Source organism: Bos grunniens, chromosome 21, assembly GCF_055505025.1.
Source record: "Bos grunniens cultivar Pamir isolate PY7600 chromosome 21, Bosgru_T2T1.0, whole genome shotgun sequence".
NCBI classification, from domain to species: domain Eukaryota; kingdom Metazoa; phylum Chordata; class Mammalia; order Artiodactyla; family Bovidae; genus Bos; species Bos grunniens.
This window is the reverse complement of record NC_141185.1, coordinates 35,798,120-35,811,403: the sequence shown is the minus strand read 5'-3', so window position 1 is coordinate 35,811,403 and position 13,284 is coordinate 35,798,120. Positions and strand designations below refer to the sequence as shown.

Below are 13,284 nucleotides of genomic sequence, written 5' to 3'. Positions count from 1 at the left end.
CAAGAAGCAGGAGAGGGTGCAGCAGGGTCAAGTGCTTTTTTCCATGTAGAGAGATGTGTCCTTAAAGACACCATAGAGACATTTATTTTCCTGAGCACCACTTATTTAGGAGGAAAAAAAAAAAGTTTCTCACCACTCTCTGCCATAAAACTCCACCATAAACCAAGTGTTCTATATTTGTGTAGAATGTCTCAGTGTGTGCGGGGTCTCTATCTTGTCATCTATGTCTCTACGGTGCCATCAGTACCACACTATCTTCATTACTATGACTTCATTTGCTAAAGCAAGAGCTCCCATCTTATTCTCATTCTTTAAGCCTGTCTTCTCCAATGTTGGCTACTGGTTTTCCACATCTATTTAGAACCAATAAAGTTCTGTGAAATAATTCCTGAGTGCAATGAATCTGTAGATCACTTTTTGGAGAATGAATACCTTAAAAGTATTTTCTCTTCCAAACACGAATGTGGAATATCTTTATGATTTATACTTAATTATTTGGCCATTCCCATGATTTTAATGTTTTTTTTTTTCAAATTTCATTTTCTAACTATTATTGTATAGAGAGATGATTAATGATTGAGTTGATTTTGTGCCCAGAAAATTTGACAGTTACTAATTATAATAATTGATCTGCAGGTTCCTGGCTATTCTTGTTGTGTATTATATCTTGAATATTCACAGTTTTACTTCCTCTTTCCCTGTCTATACCCTTTACTTCTACTGCCTGCTTAACTGTAGTGACTAAAATCTCTAGTATATTACTGAAGAGAAATGGTGATTATGGCTATCTGTGTGACCTTGTATTGTTTTCCTCTTGAATGAAAAACACAGAACATTTCATCAGTAAGTATATTGATTGGTGTGGGATTTTTGCAGGGATCATTTATCAGAATGAAGACCCTCGTTTCCACTCCTATTTTTTAAAGAAATTTTTTAAGTGAAGGATAGTGAGTTTTAGTAGCTGCTTTTCCCCATTCAGTTGAATTATCGTATGGTGTTTCTTCTTTCATCAGTCAGTGTGTTGTGTTACAGCAATTGTGTTTTGAATAAAAGCCACTCATCCTCAGAAAAACCCAAATTAGAAATGATCTAATACTTTTGCTCATGGACTGAGTGGATTACATCAATACCGGAATAACATTAACCCGTAAAGTTCTCCTCCCATATTGTCATCACTGGGTTTGTCATCTAGGTTTTGCTAGTCTCATAAGGGAGATGCGTAGCATCTACTTGCCAGCAGAAAATGTATATCAATATTTAAATTGTTTTCAAAGACTTCCAGGGAATTCTCGTGAGCTTGTGGCTGTCCTTGATGGACTATTTTTGAAAACGGAATCAATTCATGTAATGTTTATAGGAAAATTCAAACTTCCTGAGTATGTTTCTTTAATTTATATTTTCTAGGGATTTGTAATTCCATGTAGATTTTGAAAACTGTTCACTTCCCTGTGACCTAGAGGCTAGCATAGGTAAGATTCATGTATGTATATATACATACATATATCTCTCAGATAAAACTCTTTCTTAGTTCACCCACCCTGTGGCTATAATTTTCACTATCTCAATAGTGTCTTTAGTAATCAGGATTATCTTGATTCTTACATACCCAACTGCCGGAGTCCAGCTCCAGCAACCAGGGGATCAGCCTGAAGTGATGAGCAGTGTCGGCGGGGAATGATGTAGCCTTTGACTCGAGGTACTGGACTACATGTTTATTTCAAACATCAGGTCTTCTTTTATACTTTTTCAAAAGGATTAGGTCAGAGGTTTTTCATTTTCAGCTCCCCCTCACCCAGATTTATTATCTCCTTGTTGCCCTTCAAACAGAGGTCCTGCTTCAGCGATTCTCTCAGAATCATGTTTACTTGTGATTACATTGTAACTCATGCTTATGTCTGGGCTGCATGCCACATTCCTCAGTTTATTTCTTATCTTTCTAAATCCTGCTTGCCCCTAGTATCCTAAGCTCACTATCTCCTAAAAAGGCTTCTAGCTATTCTTAATTATTCCTAAACCCTAAACTCAGCAAACTTCCTTTGTCATAAACATCTCCTTCACAAACAGGTCTCAGATAATAATCCTTCCCATGGCCTCAAGCTGTGGCCTACATGCTAATCCTGGGACATTCTTTGTAAAAATCCTTGAACAAATGTCAATGGTTACTTTATAGATTATTTTCTGGACACAACTGCAGAAGGCTTTGTGCTTTCTCATGCTTTTCTCAAAAACAATAAGCACTTTAACTTTCTTTCCAGCCAACTCAACCGAAGAAAGGAAGAAACAAGTCAGAATCACAAAAGCTAACTAACTCCTTCAACCCAGGTCTGTGCCTGCGGGACAAGGAGAGGGGGTTGGGGGCCGTGCCTCCATTTTGTCAGTAATGCCTAACGCGGCTCCTGACACCCAACACATTTTTAATGTAGATCAACTTATCCATCATTATCAATAGTCCTTTTTATATCTTGTATTAATTTGCTTTTACAAGGTAAGTGTATAAAGAAATTCTCCTATATTCAACGTTTTCATGTTTTATCTTTCAATGAGTTAGAGAAACAGTTTTAAGTGGTCGAGTTTATTTTTATTCACATGTAGCCAACAGATTTAAAATAGTTTCATCGTTACTTACCATTTTGAATTCCTTTTCTTTTGATTTCCATTATGATTTTGCTTATGATTTACAGTGGATCCTTGAACATGCCTCACATCACATGTGATCTGATATCCAGGCCACCCAGTGCATGGTTCGGAGCACATGTGGTGTGAGACACCCCTTGGCTCACTGTGACTCTCCAGCCCTAATCACTGTTGACTATGGGCTTTGTTTGTTTAACTAAGATGTTGTTACTTTTCAAGAGGCTTGGAATCAAGATGTTTAGAAACAACAATTTTTTCAATTCCATGCCTTTCCGCATTTGCATGGTGCAGATATGACTGCCATTGTGTGTCTCCATCCCACAGGCTCTTCTTATATGACTGCAATATCTCACCTCCTGTTGGGAGGTGGGGTCTAGGGCCCTTCCTTTTTAATCTGGTGAAAGCTCTTGGTCTTGATTGACCCAAGCAGCAGACATGGCAGAATGGATGTCGTATGACATCAATGTCTATGTAATGAAAAGAACACAGCTTCTAGATGGTTCACTTTTTAGGAGATGCTCACTCTGGGGGAGCCAGGCACTGTGTTTGGATGGAGCCAAAGAATCCCATGAAGTGAGACGATATAAGGGGCCCTCGTGACAAGAAACCAATGTGCCCACAGGACAGCCAGCAGCAACCACTGGGCACGTGTGAGGGAGCCTTCAAGTGATTCAGCTTCTGGGCTTCAAGCTTCCCTGACACCTATGGGAGCAGATGGGTGCTGTTCACATTGTACCATAAGCAAATTGCAGATTCATGGGTCAAGCAATTTTGATGTTATTTTAAACCACTCAGTCCTTTGGTAACTGGAATAAGCCCTCTTCAGCATCACTTTCACACCATTATGTCTATTCCACACTGTGGATCTTGCCTTTATAGTCTGATCATGATGGTTTATCTCCTCTACATGAAGCAAGGAATCTCATCTCCAATATTTCTCACATTCTTGCTGAAGAAGGGGTCTCAATACACAATCACCCTGGTGATCTAATATGAACCATGCAAAGACTTTCTTTGATCTATCATCATGAGGCCCAGGTTTCTGGGGCTCAGGCACCTGAGGGCTTAAGGACTGGCTGATGCAACCACCCGCCTTGATCCCTACCCCACCCAATGGATGAAAACTTACCAGAGGTTTTAATTAAATACAAATAAACAGTCCACTCTGACTACAAAAAAGTGGTTTGAGGCTTTTAGATAAGGCTCACGTGACAAAGGCCAGAACATGGAAAGGGACAACTCAGGGTTAAAAGACCAGAAGGAAGCAGCAGCTGCTCAGATCTGGGCAGTCTTCCTGGAGAGATGGTCCTGTTCTTGCTCCTGGTGGCCCTTCTGTCCCCTACCGGGGAGGCAGGTGAGTGACGGTCCCACTCTCAGAGGCCCAGTCCCACCCCACATGAACAGACCTGCTCAGATGCTACACTCATGCACAGCCTGGGCCTGGTCCATCTAAGAAAATTTCTGAACTCAGGGAAACCTTGATCCCATCTCCCCTGTTGAAACTTTGGCTCCATGAGCATAGCGGGCAGGCTGGAATCTTTCTTTCAGGGAAAATCATCGGGGGCCACGAGGCCAAGCCACACTCCCGTCCCTACATGGTGTTTCTTCAGTTCAAGATTTCAGGGGAACCTCAAAGATGTGGGGGATTCCTTGTGCATGAGGACTTCGTGCTGACAGCAGCTCACTGCCTGGGAAGGTGAGGAGCAGTGCCGGGCCCCCACCCCTCTGTGGAGCCCTCCCAGGGAACCCCCTTAGGAGCTGCAGACCTGTGCCACCAGGTAACATAGGAAGCTATTCAGAGGACAGGTGAGCACTGGGGAGAGAGGGACAGGTCAATGCCAGTCACGCATAGAGAGAAGGGACTGATCAAACCTGGAACATAAGGAAGCCAAGGTTGTGGCCTGGAGCCCACAGTGCAAATGTGAGAAATTCATGTTTTCCTTAGAGACAGTCAAGCTCGAGCAGGACTGAACACCCTCTGTGGACTACAGGAACTGCCACCATGCCCAGGCTGCCAGGGAGCAGACAGTTCAGAGATGCTCAGCCCCAGGGCCCACCGCCTAGAATTTCGCCACACCCTCCTCCGCCCTGCCCCAAGTTTGGCCCTGTCCCAAGCTGTGCTCTTTCCTCCTGGCTCCTGGACCAGTTCTCCTGTGATGCCGCCTCTGTTTCTGCTCTCTGTGCAGCTCAATGAATGTCACCCTGGGGGCCCACAACATCATGGAACGAGAGAGGACCCAGCAGGTCATCCCAGTGAGAAGACCCATCCCCTACCCACGCTATAATAAGACTTGGGCCAACGACATCATGTTACTGCAGGTGGGGCACGAGGCTGCACTGACTCTGGGACACTTCCTTCCTGGGGTTCTGCATCCCCCATGACCTCATTCCAGACCCTCCTCCTGTATGACCCCTTCTGTGGTCCCAGAGCTGTGAAGAAGGCAACCCCATGAATGTCCTGCAGTCTCTATGGGCCATCAGTGGGTAAGAATGCCTTTCCTCTGCTTTCAGCTGATGAGGAAGGCAAATGTGACCACTGCTGTGAGCCCCATCAGTCTGCCCAGGGACTGGGATACAGTGAATCCAGGGATGCTGTGCAGTGTGGCTGGCTGGGGGCGTCTTGATGTGGATATGTCCCGCACAAAGAAACTACAGGAGGTAGAGCTTGAAGTCCAAAGGGCCGAGAAATGCACCTCTCGCTACAAATATTACAGTACCACCACCCAGATATGTGTAGGGGACCCGAGAAAGAGGAAGAGTTCCTTTAAGGTGAGCTCCCTAGTGTTATCCATGCAAAGCCTTGGTCTCTGGATCTGGGGCCATGGGAACGAGCTCTGTCCTGTGTCCCCAGCCTGTCCTCCTGTCCAGTCCCTGTCTGGGGTCCCTGGGGGATGGACATTGCCTCTAAGTCACATATGGGCAGAGGCTTCCTGTGGGAGGAGGTGGATTGTCAGGGCCAGATTGAAACCTCAGGACCAAGAAGACCCTTTTATCAGCCAGGGCCCCTAACAGGGACCACCCACCCCAGGGTGGCAGGGAGAACAGATCCAAAGAAGATGAGCTCAGCCCTTGCCCTCTCTGCCCACAGGGTGACTCCGGGGGCCCACTTGTGTGTAATGGTGTGGCCCAGGGCATTGTGTCCTATGGAAAAAAGGATGGGACACCTCCAAGGGTCTTCACCAGAATCTCAAGCTTTCTGCCTTGGATCCAAAAAACAATGAAACAGTACGAACTTGAGGGACCAGACTGAGGTTTCTCCAAGGACTGATCTGTCCATCTTCCCTGGGATGGAGGCACTGGGCAAAGTGGTTAGGCTGGCTGAAACTTAATAAACTTCCATCTCTTGAGCAGAAATCATGGATTTGTCCTTCACTTACCTAAACATATTCATTCAGCAAAGGCCGTGTCTGACCTGTTTATAGTTCTGATCTGTTACTGGCTTCCACCTCCAATACACCACCCTGTTCCAACTCTGGAATAAAAACTCCTGCTGCACTGATAGTCAGCTCCCTCCAGTCACACGTCCTCAGTGCCAGCTCTCTCTCCAGGCTAACCATGAGCTCCATCAGAGTAGGGAAACCCCTCTGAGGACTACACGACCCTCTTCTTGACAACCCTCGTGTCTCATCCATACACCTTCTTCCTCGTCCACACCTACTCCCCTCCCCCCCAATCCCAGTGCCCTGGGGGAAAAGAAGAGAATCCAGATTTGGAAGGAGGGCCACATGAGGTTGAGGGTTGAGGCAGAGGGGCACTTGTCCACCCTAACAGAAATGGGGGAGGTTTACAAAGGTGTACTTCACCCCATGCAGTGTTCCTCCCTGCATCAGAGCAGACAGAGCTCAGAAGCCTGAGAAAGTTCCAGGAGGCCTTCAGTATTCCTAGACCCAGCTTGAGTGCCTGTCACAGCCCTGTCTTGGAGTCCTGGGCCCAGGGCCCTGTGCAGCCTCTGGTGTCCTGAGGGCACATCCTCCTTCAGCCTCAAGTGACCTTGAGGGGGCTCTTCCACCTTGGGCTGACCAGCCACTCCCCACCTTCATCATTCCCATGTGTGTTTGTGCATAAATATATTTATCTCCAAAGGAAACTCACTCTTAAAGAAAATCATTGGTTTCAAGGTATCCTAAAGTTTCAAAGAGTATCTATAGCCTATAGTTATTGGGTACGTTTCTTCCTGTATTTTTTTTTTTTTTTTAATCAATTGCTGAAGTTTTGATGCAAGGTTCAGAAAAGCAACCTTAGTTTTAAGACATGCAGTTTAGAGAGGGCTTAAGAGAAGTGGCTTGTCGAACATTTGAATGCAGAGTGAGCTTCAACTATTGCAAAATGTGTTCTGGCAGAAAGTAACACATATTCATCAAAATATATTCCTCATCAATGGAACATATGCAACACGGTGCGTGCAAGTGTGCTAAGTTACTTCAGGCGTGTCGGATTCTTTGTGACCCTATGGACGGTCGCCCTCCAGGCTCCTCTGCCCATTCATCATAGAAAGACAAATAAATACAGAACATATGGGTGAGAAAAGGAAACGAAGTGCACTTCCACCACCCCCGATCATCATCATTCATGCTTAAGTATACTTTCTTCCACTATTTTTGTATTTATTCATAAAATGCTCTTGCTTCAACTCCCTTGGGATTGGGTTGTTTAGAGCTCCTCATGCCCTCCTTTCCATTCCTCTTTCTCTGTCCTCATACTGCTGAGAGTGTGGGGGTCATCTGCACATGTTTAGGATGACCTGGCCCAGAGACAGCAGATATATGGCTCTCTGGCCTCTGGACAGGGAATACCTAGTGGGGAGTAAGTATTAGATGACGGGCATCTGTTTCCCCTTCACCACTCACCAGTGACCAGCATTTCTGGAGAGGAAGTCCCTCCTGACTCACAAACACCCTGATTCGGGTGGGACAGCCTCCGTCTCAGCTTGAGGGACAATATATACCTCAGCACAACCCAATCATGTCCCTCATTGCCGAAGGACCCGGTGATGGTTTTTTTCTGGTTCAGTGAATATCAAGTCCAGGACTTTCATTCAAAATTTTCAGATAAGAAAGGCTCTCTTTGTTACAGAATACTTATATTTAAACAAGAGATTCTAAATCCTCCAAAATTGTGAGGCTGGAACCCTGGCAAGATAGGAAATGGGGTTGCTGTTTGGGCCATTTGGCTGAATCCAGGCCTCTCTGCTCCTAAAACAAGTGAAGTCTCTGCCTCACCCTTGGCCCAAGCAGAGCCCCATGCCGTAGTACTCGAGCACATGTCCTCTGCCCGCAGATTCTAGGGCTCCTCCAGCCCCTGAGCTTCTCAAGCACAGGGGCCATGTCGCTATATCCCTGACCCCTTCCTATTGGGTAATTCTTCATGCTTTCCCCAGAATCATAGAAGACCCAAGAAGGGAGAAACGAAGATCCTCTTGATTCAGTCACTGAGGTCCTCTGGGGATCCAGCTCCTCCCCTGGCTGCAACACAGCCTCCACTTTCTTGCTGTTCCTCTTGCTCTGTGACTCAGCAGAGGGAGTGCAAGTGTGGTGACTGTGTTGTTCTCACCTATCCCACAGCAGAGAACATGGGCACATGTGACATGCTCACACCCGGCTGGGGGGACCACAGCTCTGGGGGGTCTGTGGGGGCACCGAGCCTCCCCTGCTTCCTTCCCCTGTGCTTTGTGTCTGGAAGGAAGAAACCCCAGCAGCTCTGACCTGGGCAAACCTTCTGGAAGATGCAGCTATTCCTGCTCCTGATGGCCTTTCTGCCTCCTGGGCTAGGAAAGGTGAGTGACTGTCCCCATTCCTGACAGGGTAGCCCATCTTACTAAACCTCCTGAAGTCCTGGCCCTTCTGCTCAGCTCCAATTTCTGAACCAGCTCCCATCCCAACTGAGACTACAAGTTTGATTCTCATAGACATTCAGCAAGGATGGACGGTAGGAAGTAAGCTTTCACTAAAAGCTTTTGTAGCTCTTAGCCTCTCTCTCACCACTGGTAAAGCTGGTTGCGCATTTGCTGGAGGATGTGAAGCTATAACACACAAGTAAGTAAAATTCCTCACTCCAGCCAGGAAAGGACAACTCAGACAAACCATCCACAGCGCGGGGGTTCTCAGTGGACCCAGCTTAAGAACCAGAGAAACTTGTCAGTTTCCCTGCCCTTCACTCCTGCCCAGGAGAGGAGCCCAGGGTGTCACTGGTCAGAAATGGCTAGATGGCAGCACCCAAAGCTCTCTGGGTGTCGTTACTCTTCCCCAGGCCCTAAGCAGTTCATTTTCTGCCCCAGTGTCTTTGGCATGTCCTCCCCCATCCCTGTGGTCTTAAATCCCACCAGTACTATCCCCACCAAACCTCAGCCAAAAGCTAATTGGAGGCCATTCAGGTGTCCAGTCAACAGATGTTTACTGAGATCCTCGGATGCGTTATGCCCTAGGACATGAGGATTTTAGAAAACCCAACTCCATAAACTCATAGGTGGATTGTTAGAAAATGGCACCAATCAGGATGTTAGCAGAGGCTCAGAGGGGTTAGGAGACTCCATGAGAATGAGGGCTCATCAGGGGGTCCCATCCATGATCTTCTGGGCTCCACCTTCTGGAAGGCAGTCTCGGGCCCCTTCATATGTGTGTGTGACTCAGGATGTGGAGAACAATACTGAGGTTTGGGGTTTAGAAAAGGTTATCCCACAGCAGTGAGAACCTGGGGGACTCTCCCCTCGTGTCTGTTGGGCACCGTCGACCCACCTTGACTGCCACCTTCCCGAACCTCCCTTCTAACCATAGCCTATCCCATCTCCCCATCTTTCAGCCTTTTCTTTCAGAGGAGATCACTGGGGGCCACGAGGCCAAGCCCCACTCCCGCCCCTACATGGCTTTGGTTCAGTTTTGGGTGAGAAGAGTTGGAAGAAGTGTGGCGGTGTTCTCATACAAAAGGACTTTGTTTGATAGCTGCTCACTGCAGAGGAAGGTGAGGGGCAGTAGCCAGCCTGGACAGGGACCCGTCCTCTCCCCAGGAGCTGAGCCCAGGGGTACCCCTCCTTCACCCCAGGATCCTGGAAATCAGGACCACAAGAGCTCATCAGACAAGCCATCTGATGAGCAGGACTAGGGTAATGAAAAGCTGAGAAACAGGACAAGTAGAGTTTTGTGGTTAGTGGGTCGGAGGTGAGAACAAGAGACAGGGTTGAGAAGGGTTGACCCACAATGGCCAAATAAAGCATCTGTCACCCAACTCCCCCTCAGCTGCTGCCCTGCCCTGGTGTCAGCTGCCTGTCACAGCTTCTGGGCTGTATCTCCAGTGACCCCATGATCCCCACACCCTTGCTCTGGTCTCTGAGCAGCTCAATCAATGTCACCCTGGGGGCCCACAACATCAAACAGCAGGAGAGGACCCAGCAGGTCATCCGATGAGAAGAGCCATCTGCCACCCAGACTATAATCCTAGGGACTTCTCCAACGACATCATGTAACTGCAGGCAAGGAAAACTCCCCACTGGCCCTGCCCTCCTGAGATCAGATCATTGCCTTCCCAGGATCTCCTTCCTCTTTCTTCCTTCCCATCCTGGCCACCTGACCAGTCTCATGGGGAGAGTTGAGAGATGGAGTCCATGCAGCCTCATCATGGCATCCAGGCCAGAGGACCACCAGCTGAGCCAGACTCTTGTCTCTTCCCATCAGCTGGAGAGAAAGGCCAAGCAGATGTCAGCTGTGAAGCCCCTTAGTCTGCCTAAGGCCAAGGCCCAGATGAAGCCAGGACAGGTGTGCAGTCTGGCCGGCTGGGGGAAGGTGGCCCTGGGCACTCCAGCCACCACCCTGCAGGAGGCAGAGCTGACGGTTCAGAAGGATCGGGTGTGCAAATCCCTCTACCCCAGGCACTACAGCCGGGCCACCCAGAATTGTGTTGGGGACCCAAGGAAGGTGAAAACTGGCTTCAAGGTCAGTTTCCTGCATCTAAGCACACAGACCCGGGAGGTGTGGGTAGGGCAGAGGCCATATCCTCATCTGAGAATTATGGCTGCCTGGTCCTGAATCCAGTGTTTTGCTTTTCTTTTCCCTGAGTGGCTCAGGAAGCATCAGTCATCCCACAGATGTCATATCACCAGAGTTTCCAGGAGAAAACTGATAGAAAGATAGACTTAAGTCTAGCTGCTAAGAACAGTCAGAATCAGGCTGGAGCCCCAGGACCAGGAGGTGACCAGGCCTCCCTGGGCCTGGGTCTTCCCTATAGCCCCTGACTGAGACCACACAGCCTGGGCGGCAGGGAAGAGAGAACCCCAAGGAGGCCTGCTCAGCCCTTATCTCTCTGCCCACAGGGTGACTCCGGTGGACCCCTCGTGTGTAAAAAAGTGGTCCATGGTACTTTCTCCTATGGAAAGAAGAATGGGACACCTCCAGGAGTCTTCACCCAGGTCTCACACTTCCTACCCTGGATAAAGAGAACAATGAAGCACCTCTAACAGCAGGTTGAGACTGATCTTTCTCTGCACTGACCATTGTCCTGGGGCAGCAGCAAGAATCCCACAGGGATTGGCAGTGGGATCACAGGGCCATAATAAATGGGATCTCCAAAGCAATGGTGACTGAATTCCTATTTATTCATGGAACCACCTCAATACATAACCACACTGCTCCAGGACACCCTCTTCTGTCAGTTCTGGGTTTTACTTCCTCCTTCCTCCCTAGCCCTCTGCTTCTGTTAAGGCACTAAGTCGTGTCCCACTCTTTGTGACCCCATGGACTGTGGCTTGCCAGGCTTCTCTGTCCATGGGATTTACCAGGCACAAGCACTGGAGTGGGTTGCCATTTCCTTCTTCAGGGGATCTTCCCAACCCAGGGATTGAATCCACATCTCTTGCGTCTTGCGGCTGTCCTTGATGGACTATTTTTGAAAACAGAATCAATTCAAACTTCCTGAGTATGTTTCTTTAATTTATATTTTCTAGGGATTTGTAATTCCATGTAGATTTTGAAAACTGTTCACTTCCCTGTGACCAAGAGGCTAGCATAGGTAAGATTCATGTATGTATATATACATACATATATCTCTCAGATAAAACTCTTTCTTAGTTCACCCACCCTGTGGCTATAATTTTCACTATCTCAATAGTGTCTTTAGTAATCAGGATTATCTTGATTCTTACATACCCAACTGCCGGAGTCCAGCTCCAGCAACCAGGGGATCAGCCTGAAGTGATGAGCAGTGTCGGCGGGGAATGATGTAGCCTCTGACTCGAGGTACTGGACTACATGTTTATTTCAAACATCAGGTCTTCTTTTATACTTTTTCAAAAGGATTAGGTCAGAGGTTTTTCATTTTCAGCTCCCCCTCACCCAGATTTATTATCTCCTTGTTGCCCTTCAAACAGAGGTCCTGCTTCAGCGATTCTCTCAGAATCATGTTTACTTGTGATTACATTGTAACTCATGCTTATGTCTGGGCTGCATGCCACATTCCTCAGTTTATTTCTTATCTTTCTAAATCCTGCTTGCCCCTAATATCCTAAGCTCACTATCTCCTAAAAAGGCTTCTAGCTATTCTTAATTATTCCTAAACCCTAAACTCAGCAAACTTCCTTTGTCATAAACACCTCCTTCACAAACAGGTCTCAGATAATAATCCTCCATGGCCTCAAGCTGCAGCCTACGTGCTCATCCTGGGACATTCTTTGTAAAAATCCTTGAACAAATGTCAATGGTTACTTTATAGATTATTTTCTGGACACAACTGCAGAAGGCTTTGTGCTTTCTCATGCTTTTCTCAAAAACAATAAGCACTTTAACTTTCTTTCCAGCCAACTCAACCGAAGAAAGGAAGAAACAAGTCAGAATCACAAGAGCTAACTCCTTCAACCCAGGTCTGTGCCTGTGGGATAAGGAAGAGGGGGTTGGGGGCTGTGGGTCCATTTTTCAGTAATGCCTAACGCGGCTCCTGACACCCAACACATTTTTAATGTAGATCAACTTATCCATCATTATCAATAGTCCTTTTTATATCTTGTATTAATTTGCTTTTACAAGGTAAGTGTATAAAGAAATTCTCCTATATTCAACGTTTTCATGTTTTATCTTTCAATGAGTTAGAGAAACAGTTTTAAGTGGTCGAGTTTATTTTTATTCACATGTAGCCAACAGATTTAAAATAGTTTCATCGTTACTTACCATTTTGAATTCCTTTTCTTTTGATTTCCATTATGATTTTGCTTATGATTTACAGTGGATCCTTGAACATGCCTCACATCACATGTGATCTGATATCCAGGCCACCCAGTGCATGGTTCGGAGCACATGTGGTGTGAGACACCCCTTGGCTCACTGTGACTCTCCAGCCCTAATCACTGTTGACTATGGGCTTTGTTTGTTTAACTAAGATGTTGTTACTTTTCAAGAGGCTTGGAATCAAGATGTTTAGAAACAACAATTTTTTCAATTCCATGCCTTTCCGCATTTGCATGGTGCAGATATGACTGCCATTGTGTGTCTCCATCCCACAGGCTCTTCTTACATGACTGCAATATCTCACCTCCTGTTGGAGGTGGGGTCTAGGCCCCTTCCTTTTTAATCTAGTGAAAGCTCTTGGTCTTGATTGACCCAAGCAGCAGACATGGCAGAATGGATGTCGTATGACATCAATGTCTATGTAATGAAAAGAACACAGCTTCTAGAT

General features: G+C 46.8%; 1 protein-coding gene and 1 pseudogene across 1 annotated transcript; both read left to right on the top strand.

The window, feature by feature from the left end:
* The first annotated feature begins 3,901 nt into the window (after positions 1-3,901).
* Positions 3,902-5,988, top strand: LOC147349362 (mast cell protease 1A-like). The gene is made up of 5 exons (XM_086365258.1): positions 3,902-3,988; positions 4,183-4,330; positions 4,821-4,953; positions 5,146-5,403; positions 5,723-5,988. Exons 1-5 carry the CDS (start codon positions 3,937-3,939, stop codon positions 5,882-5,884), a joined length of 753 nt encoding a protein of 250 aa, XP_086221384.1. The 5' UTR covers positions 3,902-3,936; the 3' UTR covers positions 5,885-5,988.
* A 2,280-nt stretch (positions 5,989-8,268) lies between these two features.
* LOC147349361 (granzyme H-like) lies at positions 8,269-11,194 on the top strand (annotated as a pseudogene).
* Positions 11,195-13,284: the final 2,090 nt, after the last annotated feature.

Bases quoted from the DNA above. Each gene is read 5' to 3' on its own strand.
- LOC147349362 (XM_086365258.1), top strand. From the start codon at position 3,937: ATGGTCCTGTTCTTGCTCCTGGTGGCCCTTCTGTCCCCTACCGGGGAG. The intron at 3,989-4,182 runs GTGAGTGACGGT...TCTTTCTTTCAG, and splicing joins GTCCCCTACCGGGGAGGCAG to GGAAAATCATCGGGGGCCAC. The intron at 4,954-5,145 runs GTGGGGCACGAG...CTCTGCTTTCAG, and splicing joins ACGACATCATGTTACTGCAG to CTGATGAGGAAGGCAAATGT.